The sequence below is a fragment of the Fukomys damarensis genome, unplaced genomic scaffold (assembly GCF_012274545.1).
Source record: "Fukomys damarensis isolate Sample0158 unplaced genomic scaffold, DMR_v1.0_HiC HiC_scaffold_9, whole genome shotgun sequence".
Taxonomy (NCBI): domain Eukaryota; kingdom Metazoa; phylum Chordata; class Mammalia; order Rodentia; family Bathyergidae; genus Fukomys; species Fukomys damarensis.
This window is the reverse complement of record NW_022900921.1, coordinates 39,463,176-39,490,050: the sequence shown is the minus strand read 5'-3', so window position 1 is coordinate 39,490,050 and position 26,875 is coordinate 39,463,176. Positions and strand designations below refer to the sequence as shown.

Genomic DNA, 26,875 nt, shown 5'->3' with positions numbered 1-26,875 from the left:
TTTCTGTATGTTACTTTTATAGCAAACACCTGGTTAAATTTCAGCAATAAGGAGAAGCTGTTTTAAAGCAGCCTGTGAAAAGAAGGCTCTATAAATGTCATTTCTGGACCTCAGTCTTCACTCAGGGCTCTGCAATGGATTTGGATTTCCTTGACATTCACTATCAGTCATGGGTCAGGAGGAAGTATTTTGTATAAGGCAAGTTGTCAACAGGAATGCGGCGGAGCAGGGTGGTGGTGGCTGTGTTTGGAGGGGACTGAGCAGCCCTCTTTCATTGCTCCACCTGCAGAGCACACTCAGAGCTTCCCATGCCCTCCAAGACTTCCCAGGCGTGGGTAGGGGCTTGCAGGTGGAGGCCAAACCACCATGCACCTTGTCCATTGTCTTGGGGTTGGTTACCAACAGTTTCTGGAACTCTTTTCGTATAATTAGGATATCTTAGTATATAAATTCTATGAATTTCTTTTTAAGGAAATGAACAAAATCTGACCCAAATCCTCAACAGAGCTGACCAAAATGCATTGCAGGTCCTGGGTGTGGCATGCAGTTCACCATTAGACAAGTATGAGAACCTCTACAGAAGGTGCGAGAGTAGCTCATTCATATACTGACAACTAGGCAGGGTGGGAGCCTGGGGTTCAATGGGAGCAACGTCCTATCCTTGGGCACTCACAGTTCAGGGGGAGTCAGCATAGTCAAGCAGTCGCACAAAGAAATACACAATGACAATGGTGGTAACTTCTACATGAAGCAATAAGAGTATGTACCAGGGGAAATTGGCTGGGTTAAGAAAATCAAGGAAGGCCTCCCTGCAGAGGTGATGTCACCTGACTCAAGACCTGAAGAAAGAGTAGGTACCCATTAGATCGGAGAGAAGGGAAATAGCATTCCAGCCAGAAAGAACATGCAAAGGCCTTGTGGTGCGTGGAGCCTGACGCATAAAGGAGGGAAGCACTATACTGAAGTTGTAACACCTGGGTCCCAGCATTGATTCTGCCACTTGAATGAGCCTTTTACCTTTTCCAGGCTTCCTTGGTATTATGTGACTGAATGGTCTCCAAGTTCACTATGATTCTAATTGCTATGACCCTGAACCTCATATTTATATGCAGTCAGCAATGAAGAGATGGTCTTAAAATGCTGATGGTCTTAAGTATCAGTGGCAGAAGGCAGCTTGTGTCATCAAGTGGGAATTCTTGATTAATATTGTCGAAACAATAGTTGTAGAATGATTCACAGATATGCAACCGAACCTTGCTATTCAATTGCTTTGAAATCATTGAATTTGGCACATTTTGAAGTGAAAATTGTGTCTCAGTACTCTATAAGAATGCTGGAGCTTGTCAGTGTCGCTTGTGTGACTATTTCCAGCCAAAACAATTTGTTTCATACTCTTCATTTCTGGTACTCGTTGCATCTCCCAGAACTAATTAATGAAGAGTACCCAGGTACCACCTCTTATGAAGGGTCAGTAAAAAGAAAGCCAAGAAAGCAGTAGTGAGTTGTCCTGCTGGAGATCTTAAATTCCCAGGAGACTCCTCAAATGTGTGGCTAAGGTAATCCTAGAGGACATAGGTATTTGCTCTGGGGACAATATCAAAAGGATGTCCTTTGCATTTTGAGCCTTTTGCCAAGAGATTTAAGAACAGCAGCAGCTCTTGAAAACTCATTGTCTTTCTGTTGCTGCTGCTTAAATCTTGGCCTTGGCTCCCTCCTTTCTTGCTTCCTTTAAGAAGAAATTTAAATTTTTAGGACATTATCATGAAAATATTTTTATTCTTTTGAAATACATTGAGGGGCTGGGGATTAAGCTCAGTGGTACCGCTGCCTGCCTTGCAAGTGCAGGGACCTGAATTCAATCCCAAGTACCCCCCCAAAAAATTAAATACATTGAAGGCAAAGTACTAGAATGAATTCCACCCACAATAACATGAAAAGTATACTAAAAGTATACTATTTCTAAGAATAAACCCCAATAGAAGTGCAAGAGCTTTTTTTTTTTTTTTTTTCCATATCAGGGATTGAACTCAGGACCAAGGCAGGGAGTGGCATCACTGAGCTAAATCCCCCTCCCATGGAAGAGCTTTTTTTGGGGAAAAAAAATTATTAGACTGTACTGACTATGCTGACAAGAACTTGAATACTTGGAGAGACACACATACCACATTCACAGATGGGAAGGCTCAATATTGTTAAGAGATCACATTCCCTCAAATGAACCACAAATTCAGTGTAATCAGCCAGACATGGTGGTGCACGCCTGTAATCCCAACACTCCAGAGGCTGAGGCAGGAGTTCAAGGCCAGCCTGGGCTACATAACAAGACCCTGGCTCTAAAAAAAAAAAAGAAAGAAAATTCAGTGTAATTACCATTAAAATTGGTGCTGGGTTATTGATGAAATGTACTAAGCTGATTTGGGAAATCATCTGGAACACTAAATATGTACAAAAGTCCAGATGGAGGGGATTGGTCTCTGGTTCTTCTAGACATAAAAACATGTTTGGCATTGGTGCAGACAGTGAGACCTCAGTCCATGGACAGCACTGGCTGTCCACTTATAGGGAGGAATTGAGTGTAGGTTGAAGATTGAATTTTATATCTGGAGAAAGGAAGGAATGTTTTACAAAAAGGGCCTGGGATTTAGTTCAGTGGTTCTACTGCCTGCCTCACAAGCGCAAGATCCTCATTTCAATCCCCAATACCAAAACTAAACAAAAAAACAACAAAAACCCAGCCTCATCTAGAAAGAAATGAGCAAGTCAGACGTGGGTCTGCCCACATTTTGCTTATTGTAGGCTTGAAACTAAGAAATATAGAAGAAAATGCTTTATTTGAATATATTTCTATCATTAAAGCCTCATGGACTCATAAATTTAACACTAAAATAGATTTCAGATATTAGCTAATTGACCCTCAGTTGTAATATTCTGGGAAAAGTTGGGATGAAAATTACAGAATTTAAGTATGCTGGTAACTCTAATATGTATCTTTTGCAGTACATAGCTTGGGAGTCATTGAGGTACTCCAAAATAAACTAAGAAATGATGTGATTGACAGGAATCTTCTAATTCTTGGAAAAATTCTGGGGGAAATTAAGCAGCCTCTGTATCCCTATTTTTATTGTATAAATGTCTCTTTCATCCTCTCAGGACTGCATTCACAGAGGAGGATTCTGAATTGGTTGTAAATTATATAGCAAAGAAGTCTTACTGTCGGCGAGCCATTGAACTTACCTGTAAGTTGACTTTCATTTTGCTTTTGGCCAAAGTTAAAATAGTGAAGAGCCAAGGGAGAATGAACAGACAGCCTTCTGACAAAAGTCAAGAGTTTGAGTGGATTCTTTATCTGGGTGTGGTGGTACACACCCACAATCCCAGCACTCTGGGAGGCTGAGGCAGGAGGATCACAGGGTTTTTTTTTTCATTGTAGATTATGCTTGGTTTTTTTTTTCTCATTGAGTTTATTGGTACATTTTAGTTATACAGTACAGTTACATTTATTATTGGGATCTTGTACCTTTACATGACTGGTCTTGGTTCTCATTTTTGCCTCTTGTCACTGCCCTCCCTTCACCCCCTCCTCCCCTCCCCATTTACAAACACTTTATTTCCATTTTTTCATTTTCTCATATTTTTTCTTTTCCCTTATTCCCTTTCCCCTACCATTCCCACTTTCCTTACACCTTTAGCCCTTTTCTTCCTATTTCACATTGTCTATTATCTCATTAGGATCTTGTGTACTATTATAGTTTTTCACACCAGAGAAACTATTCGGTGTTTACACATGTGTGACTTATTTATTTCACTTAGGAGTATATCTTCAATATGTAAGGAGGATCACAGGTTTAAGCCCAGCTCTGGCAATCAATTTAGTGAGACTCTATCTCAAAATAAAAGAACTGGAGCATAGCTCAGTGCAAAGGCCTGGGATTCAATCCTAAGTACCATCACACACAAAAAGAGAATGGATCCTTTTAATGTACAAAACGTTGTCACAAACGAGCAGGTAGGTAGACACTGTCACATACATCCCAGCTGGCTGGGTTAGTTACTGGAAATGGAATTGAATCTGGAGTTAAGATGCCAGGTTTCAGGATTCATAAAGCCATAAAATGTGGAGGAAAAGAGAAACCTTCTAGGAGATGGGGTAAAGGTCAGAGATTTAAAGGAAATAGCAAAGCAATGGACATAATCTCAAACTTCATTTCCTAACCTCCCAGCAAGCAATTCAGAGGACTATTTGTCAACATGCTTTGTAGCAATTATGGTTTGAACTTTGCGAATCAGAGAACAGGGCCTTCTGGTCAAAAGAGAATGAACAGATTAACAATGTTCTTGAGTAACTTTAGAAACAGTGTAGAAAGTATATATAAATGTTATCACATTTGTGCTCCTGGATGTTTGCCCAAACAAAACAATAAGGACTTAAGAATGTTGAATGACTTCTATGAAATCCAAACTCACTTAATAAAGATATTAATTTCTTTATTTTTCTAATCTATATGTTTTGATGGTTAGCTGTCTGTATTCTTGCATTTTTAAAAATTATTGATTTAGATATTTTTTTCCTTTATTGAAGGACCATTTGGGTATTTTTTTTTCTAAGAGCTACTATGTCCTTTCTAATTATTCATATATCTTTTCTTTCAAAGACCTTAACTCGTGTATTAACTGTGGCTTAGACTGAATCATTTGCCAAATTACTGCAGAATCATTCTCCCCTTTCCTGGTGAATTCTTATTGACAACAGTTACTGTCAATGGTACATATCTTTTATGTACTTTATTACATTACGTTCCTTACTGTAGACAATCTTACTCTCCAGTCCCCCAAGGTACTCCATTCAGCACTTCCTGCATCCTTCTAGTGAGGTGCCCTGTAACCATGCGTAGGACAACAGCTTGTTCCTGGGGTTGTTTCCTTTGGGTCATGCACCTCCTTTGGCCAGGGGTCAGGGGAGGTGTCCTCATAGCCTTTTATATACCATAGTTAGGGCTATAAATAGTAAGTCCACCTGCAAATGCCTATTGATTTATTTTCCTTACTCCTTTAAGCCAGGGGCAAAATCCTTCTGCATGAGTCTGCTGCCTGCTGCTATTGCACAATGCGAAGAGAAATATGGTTCTGATTTTTTCTATAGTTGTTCAAAATTAGTCTTGCTCTGAAGGATTCATTTTACTTACTTTAACCACAATAGAATGAAGTGTGATTTTTTTTTGAAGTGTGATGTTTTAATATTGGCATTTTTAGAAAAATGGATACAAATAGAACACACATGTGTAAATACCAAATAATTTCTCTGGTGTGAGAAACTGAAAGTGTAAATAAGGATCAAAATGGATATGGATAATATGAAACAGGAAGAAAAGGTCCAAAGGAGTAGGGGAAGTGGGAGGTATAGGGAAAAGGAAAGGAAAAAATGAAGACAAAGTGTTTGTAAATAGGAAAAGGTAGAGGGCTTGAAGGGAGGGCATGGGAATGGGGAAACAAGAAGAATCAAGATATATCATGTAGCCGGGGATTTATCTCAGTGGTTCCACCACCTGCTTCGCAAGCGCAAGGACCTGAGTTCAATCCCTGGTACCAAAAAAAAAAAAAAGAAAGAAAGAAAAGAAAAGAAAGATATATCATGTAAAGGTTCACATTCCCAATGATGAATGTCATCATATTGTAACTCTAAAATGTACCAGTAAACTTAATGAATAAAAAAATATAAAAATGTTTAAATGTATAACTGTTATATAGAATTTTAAATATAATTCTAATTATATTTAAATAAAAGAAAACATGCTAATAACTCTATGTTACTTTTATAGTACAGAGCTTGGGAGTCAGTGAGGAACTACAAAATAAACTAGAAGATGTTGTGATTGACAGGAATTTTCTAATTCTTGGAAAAGTCCTGGGGGAAGGTAAGCAGTTTAAAGTAGTTCTCTTAAAATGTAAGGCAAGAAGGAGCAATTAAGAGGAATGTATACTGATTAAATAAAATACCATTTTGATGACTTTAAGTTATAACACAAGTAGTTCTACCTAATAATTTACAGTAGATTATTGATTTTTGAAACTCAGATTTGGCTATGAAAATAGTCTCTACGGGCCCCAGAATACACAATGGACTAGAAAAATATTAATTCCTTTCCCTCATTGAAAAGCATACATTTATTAATTTGCGTCCTACATTCTTTAAGTTTGTTTCTGTAGTTCTTAAAGTGATTATTCTTTGGGCCTTCTTAATTAAATATGAGGTGTGATCAAAACATAGGGTGAATGTTTAAAATTTTAAAACATTTGTTACACAGTAAAAGACATGTTGCTATTAATCCTCTTCAAAATACTCCTTCCTTTGAACACACTTGTTCCTTTGTTCTTGCCACTTTTTTTTTTAGACAGGATCTTGTTAGGTATTGCAGGCTGGCCTTGAACTCTGTGTCCCAGGCTGGCATCAAACTCACAGCGATAGTGCCTCAGCCTTCTGAGTGCTGGGAAAACAAGTGTGCACCACCACATGTAGCTTTCTTGCCACTTTCTAAAGCAGTTTTAGAAGTCCTTTTCTGCGAGTGTCTTTAGTTGTGCCGTTACGGCTTGATGTACTGAGTCAATTCAAAACATTTGCATATCATAATCCTTTTGAATGAGGAAGAGCCAGAAGTCTCATTGTGCCAGATCTAGAAAATAAGGTGGACAGGACCAAGGATTTAGCTCAGTGGTTCCGCTGCCTGCCTCACAAGCACCAGGTCCTGAGTTTGATCCTCCAGTATCAAAAGAAAAGAAGAAAAGAAGCAAAAAAAGGAAAAAGAAAATAAGGTGGATGAGGAAAAAACATAATGCTTTCTTTTGACAGAAATTGCTATAAATAGTTTCACTTCAGGACACTGAGGCAACCATGAAAGGACCCTCACAAAGAAGATTTCTAGAACTGCTTCAGAAAGTGGCAAAAATGATGGGATACGTGTGTTTAAAGGAAGGAGGTTTTGGAAGGCAATTGATGGTAATGTGTCTTTTATTGTAATAACACTTTTAAAATTTGTGTTTAAACATTCACCACTTTTTGATGGCACTGAGTAGGTACAAAGATGAAATATTTATTTAAAGTGTTAAATTATTCTTAGGGTGAATGCTAATGCCACTAAGAGTTTGTGCTTTATGAACCTCAGTAACATTCCCCATGTTCTCCTATAAGAATCTGGGTCAGCTAAGTGTTCAGTAAAGTGAGAAGCTGTGCCAAGGCTGAGCCCCCAAGCCCAGGACGAGCAGGAGCCAGGACACAACAGTGTCTGGTTGTGAGGCCTGGGTGGTCCTGCCCGCTGCTGGGGACGAGTTCCTGGGCCACATGAACACAGCCTGGAGCTGTGACATCTCTGCCACTGGAGGGACAGCACGGAAGCTACACGGGCACTCTTCCCCTCACAGGAGAATTCGGGTCTGTGATGGAAGGAAACCTGAAGCAGCAGGCTGGGACCTCTCAGAAGGTGGCAGTGAAGACCATGAAGTGTGAGTTGTCGGGGCGGGGGCAGTGTCTTGGGACAGGGGGGGGCTTCAGCCCTGGTGCTCTGTGAGGCCAGGACGGTGTGCAGGGCTCTGCTGCGGCTCTCCATACCTGCACTGTGTGCTCTTTACACACCGAACACTGACACAGTACTGAGCATCTCTAGCATTCTGTCTGCCTCCATTGTTGTCATCGTCATCAGCAGCAGCGGTGGCGGTGTCATGGTCCAGTCGAGCTGATGACTCCAGAGTAAGGTACAAGACTCTGAGGCAAGGGTCGCCGATGCCAGCATCTGACCCATCTCTCTAGTTTGATAAAGCCGCTTCCTCGTTTGAAGATTTTTGTCCTAAATTTTCTAAGAAAAAGATTAGCATATATGAAGCCCACAGAATGGCACAAAACACCACACTAGTTACCCTCATGTGCGATATCAGCCATCTGTTTTACCCTGGTAACTGCCCTACCAGAAGTCTGGCTTGATGACTTACCCGTTTGCTTTTCAGTGTGGTAAAATGCGCAGAAGGTAAAGGTGCTGTCTTAACCACTGCTAAGTGCTCAGGCCCATGACAGGAAATACATTCACACTGCGATGTAACTGCCACCATCAGCCGTCTCCAGAACGTCTCATCTTGTGAACCTAAAATTTCCCATTACACATTAACTCCCCTTCTCTCTCCCTTGGTCTCTCTCTAGCCACCTCCATTCTACTCTCCTGTCTCTGATTTGATTACTCTAAGTACCTCTGAGAATTGAAACCATTTGTCCTCTCGTGATTGACTTCATTTCATAATAAGAGCATAATACTGAATTTTAAGCAGCTTCCTTAAATTAATGTCCTTCCAAAAACTTGGTATCAAAGTACACCCAACTTAGAATGCATGAATAAGCAGCCAGACTTGCAGGATACAGAGACAGAAAGGGAGAGGTGTGATTTTTTTTTTTTAAAGGTAAAGATAATTGCAACAGATCAGTTGGAACTGCCTTTAGTTTGGAGGATTTTTTGTTGTTTTCTTTACCGATAGACCTTAATTTTTATAGTATCTTTGGATTTACAGAAAAATTGGGCAGAAACTACAGTTTCCATAGATTACCCTTCTCCCACGCACCATTTTCCCTTTCACTAATATTTTTCAGTAGTGTAGCGTATGTTTTACCATTGATGAATTCATATGATCACATTATTAACTAAAGTCCTGAGTTTACACTTGAGTTCACCCCTGGCACTGTGTAAGGTCATGGATTCTCACAAACATACAAAAGGCCACTGTTGGTATCATACAGAATAGCTTCATGTCCCTGAAGTTCCCCTGTGCTTCATCTGTTTTTCCCTCTCTCCCCACAACCCTATCACCCCTGACAACCACTCATTTGCCTTCTGTATATATAGTTGTGCTTTTTCCTGATTTTACTTTAGAGAACAAAGTTGTTGCTGCTCTGCATGCTCCCTTTAACTGAATAGAGTAACTGTACCTTACATTTTTCATCTGTTTCTAGTGGACAACTTCTCGCAGCGGGAGATAGAGGAGTTTCTCAGTGAGGCAGCGTGCATGAAAGACTTCAGTCACCCTAATGTCATCCGACTTCTTGGTACCTTGGGGAGATGGTGGGTCGGGAGCTAGGAGGGCTTGGGTAATTGTACTGTGTACCAAAGGGGAAAACCTTTGGTGTGTGTAAGTTTACACATTGCATAACATCAAAAAAGCATGCTTTCTTATCCAGACCACTTCTCCTTCTGTTTCTGTTTTCTGGGGCTGATACAGATGTTTTCAGCCCTTTGGATGGGTAGAGGGTCCACAGAGCTTCACAAGACTATAGGTGAGAGCAGCCCCTGTTACTCAAAGGCAAGACACATGAACTGGCCATGTGATAATCTTTGATTTAAGGTTGTGCATAAATCAGATATCAGGGAGGTAAAGCTATAAAAGTTAACAAATAATTTATGAACATACTTCAAAGTCCTGATTTATGATTGTGCTACATTGACCACTGACTATTTCATGAGTTTGATTTAATGTAATTTCCCTCTTTATAGCCCTGTTAGAAAGTACAAAAAGAGGAGATTCAGTGGGAGCTGTAAAAGTACACTTTTTTTTTTTTTTTTAATTTGGCAGTGCTAGGGATTGAATTCAGGACCATGTGTATGCTGGGCAAGTGATCTACCACTGAGCCACTTTCCAGCCCAAGTGACACTATTCTAAGAGAAAGGAACGGCCTGGAAAGCAAAAAAACTTTCTGCTGAGTTTTTTCTTCTGTCCTGGCTTGATGTATAATAAATTCTTTGGGGAATTTTTCAGATTCTTTTGGGATTGACACTGTAGAAAGATATAAAAACAAACAAATGTTTGGATATCATGTCAAAGAAATAGCTATTCTTTACTTGCAGCTATTGGTTTTAGCAGACTCTGAGAACAATCATACTTTGTATAAGCACTTTGCCAGGCTAGGATCAAGTGACAGGCTCCACTAGTTCTGTATTATAGCTTTGAGTTGTATAACAGCTAACATTTAGGGGAGTGGATTTTACCTACAGACCCTCAAAATTTGAGGGGGGATGTGCTGGGGTTTAAACCCATGCCATAAAGACATGTTGTGTCACTGAACTACACCCCAGTCCCCCAAATTCTTTCAGTAATTTAAAGCATGTGGTTGCAGTAGACTTCTTCATATGATTCAGTATTTATCACATGAAACCAGTTTGCCCTCGAATTCTAAGACAGTTACTACCCTCAGTTACATTCAGCCCAACAAAAACTCCTAGATCTCTAGGTGGCTGTATTTACTACAAGTTGACTTTTTTGAGAGCTCACATGCAAGACTGCCCCTAATTTGAAAGAGGAAAAAAATAAATGTGTAGTAAGCCTGTGTGTGTTTAATCGTCTAGGACACTGTGGGACCATTAACTTGGCAGCACCTGGTTTCAATTCAGCCAGTAGTCCTCCAGGGCTTTTTTGGTCCCATGAAACAAGGGCTCTTTGTGACTGGTTCTGTTTCTAATTCCAGGCGTGTGTATAGAAATGAGCTCTCAAGGCATCCCAAAGCCCATGGTGATTTTACCCTTCATGAAATACGGGGACCTGCACACCTACTTACTGTACTCCCGACTGGAGACGGGCCCAAAGGTAATGGTCCCTGTGCCACCTCCAGATGGTTCTGGGTCTTCCTTCCATGGGGCAGCCCCAGGCGACTTCAAAGACACAGGGGAAAGGGAAAGCACATTGCTCTTTGTTCTGTTCCCCTGTGTGTCTGGGCTTGACCTGTGGTGTCCATCCTCACAGCAGGCCTGCTCATGGGGATTACTGTCTCTGACTTATGGCAGGGGGAAGCTGGATGGGCTCACAGCCTTGTGGCCAAGGCCTCAATGACTCTGAGATCTGGTGGCCCAGCTCCTAGTCTGCACATCATGCCTGTCATAGGCCTAGACTCTTCGGAGCTTGCTAATAGCTGTTCTAGCCCAGCATGCTGGCACATGCCTTAGTCCCACCACTTGGGAGGCTGAGACAGGAGTATCATGAGTTGAAGCCCAAATGACTGTCCTAAAAGAAATTTTGCAGAGCTCTTCTCGATGTTATGGATTTCATCCTTTGAAGTGTGACCGATTTTTTTTTTTTTGAATATTACTTTCCTGATAGGTTTTTTGTTTTTGTTTTGTGGTACTGGGGATTGAACCCAGGGCCTTTGCACTGAGCTATACCCCAGCCCTTTTATTTATTTGTTTTGAAACTGTGTCTCACCAAGTAGCTAAATTGCCCAAGCTGAGTATGAACTTGTGATTGTCTTGCCTCAGCCTCCCAGAATACTGGGATAACAAGCGTGCACTTTCACAACTGGCTCCTGATAGTCTTAATCTAGTAAAAATCAGTTGTAGTCGAATATGGTGAGACAAGAGAACTGCATGTGACAGTCTTACAATGTCTGTAACATTGTCCTTGATGTTTAGGCTTCTGGCCATGAGGATGGTGCAGTCTAGCAATTTGGGATGTCACTGTAGAGGCACTTATGGATCACCTAGGAAGTTTAGCACAGACTTAGAGGCTTGCCTCTTAGGGGCAGTTTTTAGTTTTGACTTCAAAAGATTGCTTAGTTGATGGAGACATGGCCTTGGGGCCTCATGGCCTGGAATGCAAACTGTGTCCTCCTGTCCTGTTGCCTGTGGACTGGGCAAGAGGTGTGCATTGTGCCCTACCTGTACGCCGGGGCTTTCTTTTCTTCCTGCCTTTTCTGTGTTAGTAAAAGCAGAGGTATTCTCTAACACCATCCCCTTTGTTCCTTTAGCTGCCGTCACTAGCAGGACTCAGGTGAGTGCAATTAGAAACACCTGCTTCCCTTTTCCCTTTCACAAATTGTGCTAGAACTCTTTGTCTAATCCTAGTTTTTATTGTTTAAAAAAGGTTTTTCTCCTGTTTTTCTTTTAAAAAGTGTGAGTTTTTCCATGGTACATTTGCATATAGGACCCATTTTGAGTTAAATTTTGTATAAGGTATGAGATTCACTTGTGGGTTCTGGGTGGGTTTTTTTGTTTGGGGTTGGGTTTTTGCATATAGATAATGATTGTTTATAAGAAAACCGCATATCCTTACTCCACTGAACTACTTTCATGCCTTTGTATGAATCCAGTTGGCTGTAAACATGCGGATCTATTTGAGTCCTCCTTTCTGTTCCATTAAACTGTCTCCCCATTCTCTGCTCCCAAAGCTTTGCTGCTTTGTAAGTCTGTCTTAAAATTGCAGCATGTACTTCCTCCCACTTTATTGTACTTTTTCAGAGTTGTTTTAGCTGTCCTACTTTCAGTATCCTCCCAGATAAATTTTAGAATCAGCTTGTCTGTGGCTGCCAAAAGTTCTGCTGTGATTTTATATTCTTTTGAACAAAGTAACAAGTGAGGCAAGCCAACTACACAGGCCTAATGAATAGCTTCCATTTGCAGAAGTACAAGGCTATCTTCAGTTATAAATATAGAAAAGGATGTATTTTGTATTTTGATACTTTGCAGCCATAGATAAGGAAGACACAGAGTGCATAGATTAACTGGAAAAATCATGTTTTTTATTCAGATCTTTGCTCTCCATTTGGTCAGTTTCCTGGAATAAAGCCCTTTTGTTCCTGTGAGACTAGCCTTAGCCTAGGTGTCAGGGCCTGTAAGTGGCCACTGACAGTGGGCTGCTCCAAGTGCCACTCTGTCCTCTGGGTGAACAGCACCCTTGGAGGTATGCAGAGCAGACAGGCACATGAGAAGGCGACCCAGTTGTCACAGAGGTTGACAGTACAAGTGTAGCAGCTGCAGTTATACATGTACCAAGCAACCTGCTCAGAGCTTCAGGGAGGAGATGGATTCAGACTGGGCATTTTTTTTTTTTAATATTCTACACTGCTATCATGTTTGTCCTCAAGCAAGGGGTGAGAGCAAAATGGAAAATTAAGTGAAATAAATACACAGCCAAGAACAGAATGAGCAATGTGAGCATGCCCCGTGGTTTAGGAAAGTAGGGCATCTTTTGTGACAGAAGCACCGAGGTGGGAGGACAGAAGACAAGTGATAAAAAAAAAAGTCGGGAAGATGCACTGATGTTGGTGCTGGGTGTCTGCAGCAGGAAGGGTGACTTCATCAGCATGGAAAACCAGACCCAGTTCAGAATGGCCTTCACAGTGGAGATTCAGGATCTCACAAAGCCCAGAGGTAGCACTGCTCAGGGGCTACACTCAACAGTTTGTCCTCAATGACATCATCAAGTATCCAAAACTGTTCCACCATGTTCCTTTTCACTTGTGACCAGCTGTCCACCACGTGGTTACAAATGACAGCCAGCTCTCCAGCCATCACAGCCTCACACCCCAGCCTCCAGGGACAGGAAGAGAAGCTTACCCACTCCTCCCCACAGCCTTCTCCATTTTCCTCTATCTCTCCCTTTTCCTGGAACAGTATGTTAAAAAAGAAGAAGAAGAAGAAGAAGAAGAAACGCTTTGTTATGATACAATTCAAATGCTACATAATTTTACCACTTAAAATGCTCCAGTCAGCAGTTTTTAGTATATTCAGAGCTGTGTAACCATCACCACAATCAATTTTAGGACATTTTCATATCTTACCAAAAAAAAAAGCCAAACCCACATTCTTTAGTCAACACTTTCCAGTACTCCTCTCCCCCAAAAACCTAAGCAACCATTGATCTACTTTATGTCTTTCTATGTTTGTCTCTTTTGGACATTTACTGTAAATGGAATCATATGTATTCATTCCTTCCCTTTTGTGAGTGGCATCTTTCACTGAGCATAATAAAGGTGCGTGAATCTGTACTTCACTCCTTTTTATGGCTCAGAAATCTTCTGTTGTGTGGATAGACTACCTTTTATCCACTCTTCTGTTGATGGACATTGGGGTTGTTCACTTTTTGGCTTTTATGAATACTCTATGAATAATTTTATAAAAGTGTTTATATCAACATATGCTTTAAATTATTTTAGGTATAGGTCTAGCTGTAGAATCAGTGGGGCAGGTTGTAATAACTCAATGTTTAACTTATTGAAAAGCTACCAGATTGTTTTCTAAAGGAGCTACATTATTTTACTTTCTCACTAGCAGTGTAGGAGGGTTCCAATTTCTCCACATCCTCACCAACCCTTCAATTATCTATTTGCTTCTAGCCATTCCAGTGAGTGTGAATCACATTTTCATAGTGATTTGGATTTCTGTTGCTCTCATAACGAATCATGGTCAGCATCTTTTCATGTGCTTCTTGGCCACTTGTATTTCTTCTTCAGAGGAGTGTTTCTTCTGATTTGTTGCCTATTTTTAATGAGATTAGTTATGTTTTTATTATTAAGTTGTGGAATTTTTATGTGTGTCTAGGTACAGGTTCCTAAGCAGATATAGTCTTTGCAGATATTTTCTCCTATTGTCTGGGTTGTCTTTTCACTTTTTTAATGGTATCATTTGAAACACAAATGCTGTGTGTGTGTGTGTGTGTGTGTGTGTGTGTGTGGTACTGGAGATTGAACTCAGGACCTTGCACTTGTAAGGCAGGCACAGTGCTGCTGGGCTAAATCCCCAGCCCCACAAAAGCTTTTAATTTTGACGAAGTCCAGTTTATCTCAGGGAAAGGGTGTTTGTGTTTTTGGTATTACATCTAAGAAATCATTGCTTAATCCAAAATTGCAAAAGATTCTCCCCTGTGCTTTCTTCTAGGAATTTGGTGTATTTTAAAACACAAGTTGTGTGTGTGTGTGTGTGTGTGTGTGTGTGTGTGTGTGTGTGGTACTGGAGATTGAACTCAGGACCTTGCACTTGTAAGGCAGGCACAGTGCTGCTGGGCTAAATCCCCAGCCCCACAAAAGCTTTTAATTTTGACGAAGTCCAGTTTATCTCAGGGAAAGGGTGTTTGTGTTTTTGGTATTACATCTAAGAAATCATTGCTTAATCCAAAATTGCAAAAGATTCTCCCCTGTGCTTTCTTCTAGGAATTTTTAAATCTTGGCCTTTACTTTACTTTAAGTCCTTGACCCATTCTTCACTCATTTCAGGTGATTTTTGTGTATGGTTTGAGGCAGAGGTCGAGTTTCATTCTTGGCATGTGACTCTTCACTTGTTTCAGAACCATTTCTTAAAAAGACCATTCTTTTACTGTACATGGATTTATTCCTGGACTCTTAATTCAATGCCATTAATCTGTATGTCTATTTGTCTCCCTTTACCACACTGTCTTAATTATATTTGCCTTGTAGCAAGTTTGCAATAAACATGAGCCCTCCAGCTTGTTCTTTTTCAGGCTTATTTTGGGCTTTCTGGATTCTTTGAGTTTCCACATAAGTTTCAGAATAAGCTTGTTAATTCCTACAAATAAGCAGGTGTTATTCTGATAGGGCTTATGCTGACTCAATAGCTCAGTTTGGGGAGTATTGACATCACAACAATATTAAGTCTTCCAAACAACAAAGACACAGCCTATCTTTCCATTTAATTAGATCTTTGATTTCTTTCAACATTTTGTGATTTTTCAGAATGTGTTTTACTCTTCTTTGCTAAATTTATCTCTAAGTATTTCATTTTGATTCTGCTGTAAATGAAATTGCTTTCCTAATTTCATATCATTTTATTCATTGCTTGTGGTATAAAAACACAACTGATTTTTGTTTATTGTGTCTTGCAATCAGTCTGAAAATCATTAATTATACCACACAATTATTTTTTAAATGACTGTTAGTTACACTCTCTAAGAATAACATTATTATAGGAAATTAAGTGGGCTGTCTGCCTCCCGAACACTGTACCCCTCCACAGCACAAATTTATAGCGTGTGATAATCATAACACCTTTGGAAGTGACAGCAGGACTTGATATTTCTTAGGACTCAAATCCCTTCCTAGAAGTTGGCATCCAGAAAAACAAATAATCAGAACAGGGACATAAAGCTTCCATGCCTGATTTGTTTCCATTTTTTAAAACTCCGTTATTTAAGGGTAAGGGCAATTAAGGCATTTTGTTTTTATATATAGTGTGTAATTGACATGGGTCTTAGATGGGTATCTAAGTCCTTAAGAATGCACTGTCCTTATGAGTGCCATTTTGGAAAATTCATGTTCCAAGGTGAACAAGCCATGGCAGATCCAGTACCTTAGGGAGATTCTGTACTGGATGGATCCACTCACAATAGCAGAAACTTGGGGTAAGCCATGACTGCATGAAACATTTCATTATTATGTGGAGGTCTACATTAGTCAGCCTCATAGGTAGATTTTCTAGCACAGAAATCTAGTTTGATTTTTACATTAGATAAAATGCTAGACTATTGAAAATTATAGGATTTCTTTAGTGAAACACAAGGAATACTCCTAAAGACATTCTTGCAGTTTGGTCTCATGATAAAGTATGAAGAATAGCTTGATTGCTGCCTGTAAGAAGAAAAGCATCTTTCAGAACATTTCAAATAGAGTGATAGCAGAAAGTCTAGGCCTTAGCTCAGAGGTAGAACACTTGCCTAGAGTGTGGGAGGCTCTGGGTTTGATCCCCAGCATGGGAGGAGGGGGGATTTGGAAAAACGATAGTAGGTATGGGTACATAATTGAAACAGATCTTACTAAGTGGGCTGTCTGCCTCCCGAACACTGTACCCCTCCACAGACTCAGCCGGCCGTTACTGAGCCCAGACCACTCCCCAATCCTCTCATCTGCCTGCTATGGACGCCGTATTCCACTGATTCAAACGGCTGCAGCAAGTCATCTTTGGTCTCATAACTTATGAGAAGAAACAAAATATTAATCACTGTAAATACTTACAAAGATGGAGAGGAGAGAATGTGGATTTTTCTAAGAAGTTTTTAAGAGTTTTTAAGTTTTGTCTTTAAAAGCAAATTTGTTATAGCAGATAGGAGATTTGTTTCCTTCTTCCATTCCTACACCTTAAAGGGCAAGAACATCCTCTCCAAGTTTTCCATCTAATGTCAGTCTTTCTTCTTGTTTCCTCCACCCCTAGCATATTCCTCTGCAGACACTGTTGAAATTCATGGTGGACATTGCCCTGGGAATGGAGTATCTGAGCAACAGGAATTTTCTCCATCGGGATTTAGCTGCTCGAAACTGCATGTAAGATCCAGGACCATCTTGGCGGGTGTTGGACCTTATGGTTGTTTGACCTTTGTGAAACTGGGGGAGATAACCTACTGCTGTGAAAATATGGAGGGAGATCTGGAGGTATAGCTGGGTTCAACCCCCAGTACTGCCAAAGTTTTTAAAAAAATAAAAATGGAGAAAAGCTGGTTTGGGAAGGAACAGTGTGGCTTGCTTGGGGTGGAATTTCTGTGGCCCTGACTGGTTAGGGTTTTGCTTGGGGGTCTTCATTGTCTCTGCCTCCAAGAGTCTGGTTAGCATCTAAATCTTTGTCCTGTGATTACTTTTTTATTTTCGCTCTCTCAGCTACATGTACTAGATATGATCTTTGTGACCCTCAGCTAGCTTTGCACCCAGAGTTATGTTAAGTGTTATCACAGCAATAATAAGTAATGACCTACATAACTTAAGGGACCCTGCTAAAAGTTGTGAAGATTTTGTTCCACTTCTCTCTGAGGCTTCCTTGTAAAGAACTTTCATACCGTGAGTATATGTGGGAAAGCTTTGTGCATACACCAGGCAAAGGCTCGTTCTATGAGAACTTGGGTCTTCAGTTCTCCAATGGAGAACTGAAGGAAATGAAGGAGCCATTATGTCTGGAAGCCTTTGAAGACAATACCTATTTCTCCCTTTTAAGCTTTTAAGCTTACCGTTGCTAGAAGTGTTGCTTGAGTGTATTGTCATTGTTTAAAGTAGCACAAAACTTTCTTTTCCGTGAATTAAGAAAAAACTAGTAGTATAGATAAAACAAATTAGCATATGTATTGAAATATTGTTGCAACAACAGAATAGAGAAATTGGGGAATTATTTGAACTTCTCCCTACTTCCTACTTCTCTATCTTCTATTTTGCTCTTTATTTATGTGTTTAATACTTTGAGTTTACCATCTAAGAGAAGGCATGCGATATGTAATCTTGTGTTGGCCTTATTTCACTTCACATTATGTTCTCATTTCTTTTTCTTGGTCGGAGATGTGGCCGTGGAGCCTGTCACTCCCTCCTCTCAACTTCCCTCCATGACTTTTGCCTTTCACCTCATTTTTTAAAGTACCAGAGGGGTTGTTGCTTTTAAATATTTTTCTGCTATGGAGGGAAAACTCATGAAAACTTTTTTTTCTTTTCATATTTAAAATTTCCTTCGTATTTTTCCCCACCAGGTAGGGTGACCAACTGTCCAGTTTATCCTGAGAGATTTCCCAGGATGTGGGACTTTTAGTTTTAAAAATCATTATCAGGCAGAAGCTGGATGTAATGACATATACCTATAATCTCAGCACTTGGGTGGGAGGCAAGAAGGCAGGAGGCTCAAGACCTCAAAGCAGTCCTAAAGACTCAAAAACAAGTTAATGTCAAGCAAACAGGAACAAGCTAGTGACCTACCTCCTGTTCTCCACCTCCACCTCCATCTTCTCCTCCTCCGTCTCCTCCTCCTCCTCCCATTCCTCTTCCTCATGTTTTTCTCCTGTCCCTCTTTCCCCTCTGCTCTTCTTTTTCTCCTTCTTGTCAAGGTTCTGTTTTTTTTGGTTTTGGGGGGTTTTTTGGACTGGGAATCAAACTCGGGACTTTGCACTTGCAAGGCAAGCAGTGGAATCACTGAGCTAAATCCCCAACCCCGTCAAGGATCTGTTTTAATACTTTGGACTGTAAGTAATTATGTTGCTTTACTTTTCCACTTAATCCCTCAATCATTCACTTGGCCACCTCAGCAAGCAGCCCCCATGTCCTACTCCAGCCTGTGTTTTCCCTCCTCCCCCAGCCTGCCCGGGGTTCCATTAGTTCACAGAACCAAAGCCTCTTCCAGACGCCAGGCCAGAGCACTCCTGAGCAGTAGTTCAGTCCACAGAGGGTCGGCATCAGTCCACATGGAGCTGCTGCTCCTCCTGCTCCTGCCACATTACGTCTGTGTCCCCTCAGTGTCCCCAGCTGCTGTGCCTGGTGACCCTTGCTGGGCCTGTGCCCACACAGACCGGAGTGGCAGAGATAGTAACTGCCCCGCCCTATCACTTAGTATAAATGTTTCAGGCTGCATCTCATATAGACCTGCAACTACAGGCTTTGCTTCTGAGGTTGCTGAGGACAGGAACTGGCTCTCTGTAGGTTGCGAGATGACATGACTGTCTGTGTGGCCGACTTTGGCCTCTCTAAGAAGATTTACAGCGGCGATTACTACCGCCAAGGCCGCATTGCGAAGATGCCTGTGAAGTGGATTGCCATAGAGAGCCTCGCAGATCGAGTCTACACGAGTAAAAGTGACGTGGTGTGTACATGGCTTTGATTTTGGGTCCCTCTATGCAGAGGTGGGGGCACACAGCAAGAAATGTTGGTGGTGACATTCAAAAGATCTGTGTTTTTCATAGGACTGTCATTAATTCCCCCCCTCTAATGCTATAAAAGGTCTAACTGCCCACTACTTAAAATATGTCACATCCACATAATTTGAGAGTGTATCATCCAGTGGCTCTTTGAAACTATATGCTTTATTAGAGGTGATGTGTAATCACGCGGTTGGCCCGAGAAAACTCGTCACAGCAGTGAAGCAGAGCATTAAGCAATGCTAATGTGAGACGAGGCTATGTCTGCCTTTATCAGATTTCCCAGAACAGTTTCGTAAAAATGGGGAACTGTGATACTCCAACCCCACATTGCTGCCATGTTGGGACAGTAGTGGGTCTCAGACATAATTGCTGGCTTTGTACACAGTCATCCGGGCTTTAAGGCAGTGACCTTTCCTGAAGAAAAGGTCCATTCAGCCTTGGTGAAAAGACTTGCATCCTAACTTGTTGTTGTTGTTCTCAGTGGGCATTTGGCGTGACCATGTGGGAAATAGCAACGCGGGGAATGACACCCTATCCCGGAGTCCAGAACCACGAGATGTACGACTACCTTCTCCATGGCCACAGGCTGAGGCAGCCTGAGGACTGCCTGGATGAACTGTGAGTGAGCATCTCTGTGCCTCTGGGTGTCCCGCATGGGCAGCCACTTGACTCTGCAAAGACCTGAGCAGCACACAGCCACTGGGGAACCGGGGGCTGTTAGCCAGGTGGCCATGTGCAAAGAGTGGCACCTGCAGACATTTGAGGTGCTTTTTAAGCACCTCTGGGAAGTGTAGCTATCAGTAAATCGGTTTAGTGTATAGTGGGTGAGGTTTTGGAATGATTTTCTACCTCCCTTGGCTCCCCTTATCCTTCTCATTGTATACACCATTTCAGACATGCCTATCTCATTCATATCCTTCATCAAGAAACTTGGAAATCAGGCTGGTCATCAGAATTGCTTGGGGACTATTCTAACAGTGTGGCTCCTTATCTTGTACCTGAGAGCATGATGCTCTTGGTATAAAGTGAGCCTAGAAATGAGTTGTAAAATGCTCTCTGGAAGACAGTACTCCACCAGATATGAGTCCAGGCAGAGCCCTCTCTATCCTCAAGGCTGGATGTGATGGACAAGAGACCCACTCCCCAGGGAGGACAAGCCAGGTTCTGCCTCCTAACCAGCCATATGTGTGGCCATGGTAGCTGATTTAACCTCTCTGTGCCTCGTATTATCAGCCACAAAAGTAGTACAGTGGTATTTTCTCCAGAAAGCTTTTGTAAAAAAGGTTGAATAAAGAAGTGTATGGAATGTTCAGCCTTTAGGAGTACACAAAGGACATGCTCATGAAATAATCCCAGTTGTTATTAGCGCCATTCCAAAGTGCTCTCTCCCAAGCACCTTGCTGCCTCTTCATAAGTGTCTTGTAATGTTGCCTGTGTCTTAGTGATGTGAACCTGTCCTGTTGGCGAGTCTTCTCCCTGCATAATAAGGGGCCTAGGCTTGTAGAGGAGCATTCTTGCCACACTTGGTGTGATTAAAAAAAAAGTACAGTGATGGTGATTTTTAAAATTTTAACATAATAAATAACACATCATCTCAATCCTATTCCTGCTTGCTTGGAACATACTTGTCCGATTGTTCTTACCGCTTTGCAAAGCAGCTCTAGAACTCCTCTTCCATAGGTGTCCTTAATTTCGCTGTCATGTCTGCCTCAAGGTTCTGAATCAATTCAAAAGGTTTACTTTTTACGGTCATTTTGACTTTGGGGAAGATTCAGAAGTTGACTTTGACTTTGCTGAAGATGCTAGACTCAGTGAATAAGGTAGAAAGAGAACTTCCAGAACTGCTCCAGAAAGTGTCAAAGATGATGTTATAAGTGTGTTTGAAATGGGGGGCATGGTGTTCCTAGGGAGGATTCATAGCAGTGCCTCTTTTGCTGTATTTTTTTACAATTTAAACATTCTTTGTATATGTTTAATATTAAACAGAAACAAACACTGAAAACCCCTTAAAAACATCTTGAAATGCTTATTAAATTAGTTCTAGGGTTTTACAGTAGTTTTTTAAAGGGCTGTGTTTGCTTCTGAAAATGAGGAGGACTTTCCATCAAACAATGTGTACCGAGAAGAGCTCTGTTGTAGTTCCTTCTCCACCTTCCCAGTACACTGAAAGTTCACATTTGCAGTGATGAGCTTGGGTCCTAGCAAGGTCTGAGCTGCATCACATTGTGATTTTTAGATGTTTTACAGAAACCCAAACAAGGGAATGCTGATTCTGTGTTCTTTGAGATGGCTAGTTGGCAAGAGTGGCGGAGTCAGCACCCTTGTTGTGTGTGACTGGGGAGCCAGGCAGATGCAGACAGCCTAAATTCTCCATATTCCTGCTGGCCCCACCCCTGCAGAGGCAGCTGTGGCCAGCGCCCTGGTGAACAGACCTTCTTCCTGGTCTCAGCTCGCATCTGGATGCTGGCAAGCAACATCTTCCCCAGAGAAGGCTCTGCGCTTCCATTGCTAGGGCATTTCCTTTTAAAAAACGAAGTGAATGCTCTGCCTGCTGTCTGGGATTGCTGTGTAAACATAGCTGAGATGAGCTCACTCCTGTGCTTTGTTGCCCTTTGGTTTTTCAAGTCAACTCTGTGAAGTAGAACAGTGTCACTCATAGAGCCCCTTCACACCCTGCTGTCGGACCCTGTCTTGGGGGCGCACCTCCTCGTAGCACCACCCCCATGTCAGAGTGACCAAGCTGCTCTGCACTGTCCTAGGTGCCACTCTTTACTATGTCTTTACCCGCTTTCGTGGGACAGTGCCCCGCTGAGTTCACCTCGGCCTTGCAACCCTCAGGACCCTCCCCACCACCTGGCTGCATGTTCCCAGCAATGGCTCTAATTCCCTTGTCCTTGGGAGCTGCCTTGTTCTTCCTTTGCTCCCCTGAGTCCCATCAGCCAACAGATATCATTCTGAGCCCCCTATTCTTCTGTTCCCATTGCTGATGCTGCCAAATGTAGGATGCCAGGACTCCCACTCATCACAGTGGTAGCTGGCAGAAGGGACTGGGTGAGTGGGATGGTGTGGGTCCTTTGACTCTCCCTTCTCCTCACCCCCAGGCTTCTAGTACATTGCTTGGGTGGCAACTGCGGTGACCTCTCTCACATTATAATCAGGCTAGGATTAGCTCAGCAGTAGACCCTGGGTTCCATCCCAGAACTACAACTAAATACATAAATAAATAAAATTATTATATGATCATAGCATGCTTCTAGACATAATCAACCTGTAGTTCCCGTAGAGTAAACCTGGAGTTGTCAGGATCTGACCTGTTAGCCGATGTGGCTGAATGGCTATGAAGCCGGACTTTGGACCAGGTAGCACTGGATTTAGGAGGTAGATGCAGCCCATGCTGGGGCATGGCATCACCCTGTTAGGCTCCTCATCCATAAAACGGGGGTGAGATAATGTGTGGTCAGTGGATGTGCTAGCTGAGAAGCCAGGGTCCAGTGAAGTATTTTTGTGTTCTTTTTGCAGTACCAGGGATTGAACTCAAGAACTTGCACTTATGAGACAGGCGCTGTACAACTAAGCTAAATCCCTGGCCACTAGTGAAGAATTTTGCGTTATGGCTCAAAGTCGATGTTGAATCAGGGCCCTGGTTGCTCGTGGACTAGCTCTGCCCCTGGCTGTTAGTGGGTCTTTCCCTGTCTTTCTCTTCTCCAAGCCTCAGCTGCCTGCTGGGCAGGGGCCTGGATTTCTTTCCCAGCAGCACTGCTGTGAGGTGTAAATGCTCTACACAACAGGATTCCTGATAATGTCCCCATCTGTGTCACCACCTAGAAGCTGGAGCTAAGAATCAGGGGCTCCTTCCTGGGGCTCCCCCAGAGGCTCTCTGCCACTTCTCACAGCTCTGCCCTTGTGATCCATGCACCCCCCCCCACTTACACACATGCACCCTGTGCCAATCTCAGATTTCCTGCATCTGGGCATTGAGGGCCTGCAGTATTGCTTGGCACAGGGCTAGATGTGTCTCAGGCCGCTGCCCCCTGTTCTTGGAGGGCCCTAGCTCACAACTTGCTCCACTTCTAGGAAGCCCCCCTCGACATACTGATCTGCCCATCCCTCCCCTTCCACCTGACGCAACCCAGGCTCAGAAAACGAAAAGGTGAGAGTCTCAGTTGGCCAGAGAGCAGCTAAAATCAGACACTGGCATGGCGCACAGCCCATACAAGGTGGGCGTCCTTTCTTGGAGCAGACATGCAGTGTTGCACACTGCCACCCTGTAATCGGAGAGCGTTCTTTAAAATTGAGGTTAGATTACACAGCATAAAATTTTACAATCTAATGCACTTTGTGTGCACTTCAGTTCCGCCAAGTGCATTCACACTGTTGCATAACCATCACCACAATCCATCTGCAGAACTCCTTTTGCACAAATCAAACTCTCTACCCATTGAGTAACCCCCTCAGCAGCTATATAATTACATTGTCTTTTCTTTTTTGGTACCGGGGATTGAACTCAGGACCTTGAGCTTACAAGGCAGGCAGCAGAACCACTGGGCCGAATCCCCAGCCCTGATTACATCTTTTACAAAGTGTCAACAGAAAAACAAAACTGACCATTTACAATGGCAATTACCGAATTTATTTTTCCTTCCATAAAATTTAAATCACTAAACATTCCAGCCCTCTTATTACCTAACAGGTGCAGGACCTTCTGTTAATCACCTTGGATCACCACTGTAAAATTGCCCATATATAAAATTGCCTGTAAAACAGTATATGCTTACTGTGTCTTAAAAAGTCATATTTATATTTTATAAAGTTATCGAACATAAAATGAAAGTAAATATCAAAGTCATGTGACTATTATTCTAGGTGAAAAAAATATATAGAATGTTTAAACACTTTCTTCTAAGATGTGGAATAAGTAAAAATAAATTAAATGGCAATGAAAAGGACATTATGTCCCCACGGACTGAATTTCTCAAAGCTCATCTCAGACTGCAAACAATCATGGCTCTGTGGAAAACAAGGAGTCATGCAAAATTGATTTACACCATGAAAACCTCAAAAGCAGAAACGAAAATTGTTTGCCAAGCCTAAGTGACCATCTACTGAGGTTAAGACCAGAAAATGAAAGAGATCTCCTATACTTCAAATGACACTCAGGACTGTGATGCCGGGAGTCATGCCTGCGACTGTCGCCGTGTCCTGAGTTTATGAGGTTCCATCCCTTCCTGTGCATGGCACTTGTAGGGTTCCCACCTCTTGAGTGTGAGTGAGTGTTGATAGAGACTGAACAAGTAGACAAATGAAAGGAGAGCATAGAGGTCTAGATGGTTGGGATCTGTTGTGGATAAAGCACCATGTAATGGTAGAATTAGCCAAAGAATTTTTAAGTGTAAATATGGGACTTGCATATTTCTGTTCATAAATACCAATATGGCATACATTTAAATTCGGGTCATTTTTAAAAATCCAGTGGTATTAAATATCAATTTCTCAAAACAAAAAAGGATCAAAATGAAATGATGGTGTAACTCACTCCTTTGCTCAGCTAGAAATTCTTAATTGTCATTTCTCTGTCTTATTGTGCTCCCTTGTCGACCCTCCTTTGTAGTTACTTTGTAGATACTCCATTCGATACACCTGCCCTCCACATGGCACCCCAGGTCTTGGCTTTCCCAACCCTAGTGATACCAGCGCCCCGTCTAACTCAGCTCCCTTGATCACAGCCCAGTTTGATGTATACTGTAGAGGTCAGCAAACATTTTTTGTAATGCGCCAAATAGTAAATATTTTTGGCATTGTGGGCCTCTTGTACAACCATTGGAGCAAAAGTAGTCACGAGACACAAAGATATAGTTGTGTTCTAATAAAACAGCGTTTGCAAAGCAGTCAATGGAACCGATTTATTGATGGGCCGTAGTTTGCTAAACTCTGTATAAATGAAGGGACCACCAGGCATGATGACGCATGACTATAATTCTAGCACTTAGGGAAGCTGAAGCAGGAAGATTTCAAGCCAAGTCTGGGCAACTTAGGGAGCCCCTGTCTCAAAATGAAAAAGTGAAGTGAAAAGATCTGGGATGTAACTCAGTGGTAGAGCACCTGTGGGTTGAATGCCAAGTACTGGGAAGGAAGGAGGGCAGGAAGGCAAGAAGGAAGGAATTTTAACGATTCATTATATGCAAAGGGTAGGTGTAATTACCAAATATCCTCTTTCCTTGGAACCAGAATCACTTTCTTGTCAAATGCCCAAGGAACATTTACAAAAGTTGAATAGAAATTAAGCCACTATAAAGAAAAATCCCAATAATTTTCATCAAAAGTAGAATGAATGCTGATTACAGTGTGATTAAATTAAAGATTAGATGAAGACAAAGGGGTGGGAGCGCCCGAGGCAGTGATGGTGAACCTTTTAGGGCTTTCAGTGATAACAAATAGCCCTAAGGGCACTGGGTCCCATGCCTGGAGACATTCACCTTTCCTTCACTTTCAGGTACGAAATCATGTTCTCCTGCTGGAGTGCAGACCCCTTGGACCGACCCACCTTCTCAGTGCTGAGGCTGCAGCTAGAAAAGCTCTCAGAGAGTTTGCCTGATGCACAGGACAAATCAGCTGTCATCTATGTGAACACCCCATTGCCAGAGAGCTGTGACGGCCTGGCTGAGGGCCTGGCACTTGCTCAGCTGGACATGAACATCGACCCCGACTCCATCATTGCCTCCTGTACCCCCAGTGCAGCCGTGAGTGTGGTCAAGGCGGAGGTCCATGAGAACAAAGCTCAGGAAGAAAGGTACATCCTGAATGGAGGCAGTGAGGAGTGGGACGATCAGGCCTCCACATGCCTGGCTATAGCCCCAGAGGACAGACTTGGACAAAATCGTGGCTCATGGTCCCACTGTAGCACGCTGCCCTTGGGCAGCACATCCCCAGATGAACTTTTGTTTGCCGATGACTCCCCAGAAGAGTCAGAAGTCCTGATGTGAGCCGAGCAAAGTGAAGATGTGCCAAGCCCAAGTGCCTTCTCCTGCCTTAGGAGGATCCATTTCTGCCTAATGTTTTTATTTGAACTTTGTTTGAGGTATGGGAGATTGAGCCCAAGGCCTTCTCACTAAACTGCATCCCCAACCCCCAGCCTCTTTTCTTTTAGTTTTTTGAGAAAGGGTCTTGGTGAATTCCCCAGGCAGAACTCAAGCTTACACTCCTCCTGCCTCAGCCTCCCAAAGTCCTGGGATTATAAGTGTGCACCACCAATCCCAGCTGCCGGATGCTTTTTGTGCAGTATTTGTTTTCTTAACTAAGGAAATTCCATGGTCCCAGAGCATCTTCTGAATGTCATCAAGTAAGTCTCCATTAAAAACAAATAATAGGGTTTGGGGTATAGCTTGGCACTAGAGTGCCTGCTTTGCAAGTACAAAGCCCTAGGTTCTGCTCCAGCACCATAAAAAATAAAAATACATAATATATTTATTTAAAGAGA

The 26,875-nt window shown here is 42.2% G+C and overlaps 1 protein-coding gene across 2 annotated transcripts in view; it reads left to right on the top strand.

The window, feature by feature from the left end:
- Window positions 1–26,855, top strand: part of Mertk (MER proto-oncogene, tyrosine kinase) — a 104,179-nt gene extending 77,324 nt beyond the window's left edge. For both annotated transcript variants that reach the window (XM_010638182.2, XM_019209614.2), the window contains exons 11-19: window positions 3,151–3,236; window positions 5,817–5,912; window positions 7,414–7,494; window positions 8,984–9,076; window positions 10,490–10,608; window positions 16,953–17,062; window positions 19,184–19,343; window positions 19,883–20,019; window positions 25,892–26,855. In XM_010638182.2, the coding sequence (XP_010636484.1) occupies window positions 3,151–3,236; window positions 5,817–5,912; window positions 7,414–7,494; window positions 8,984–9,076; window positions 10,490–10,608; window positions 16,953–17,062; window positions 19,184–19,343; window positions 19,883–20,019; window positions 25,892–26,381 (1,372 nt within the window). In that variant the 3' untranslated portion in view covers window positions 26,382–26,855. The remainder of the gene's footprint in view (window positions 1–3,150; window positions 3,237–5,816; window positions 5,913–7,413; window positions 7,495–8,983; window positions 9,077–10,489; window positions 10,609–16,952; window positions 17,063–19,183; window positions 19,344–19,882; window positions 20,020–25,891) is intronic.
- The last annotated feature ends 20 nt before the right edge of the window (window positions 26,856–26,875 follow it).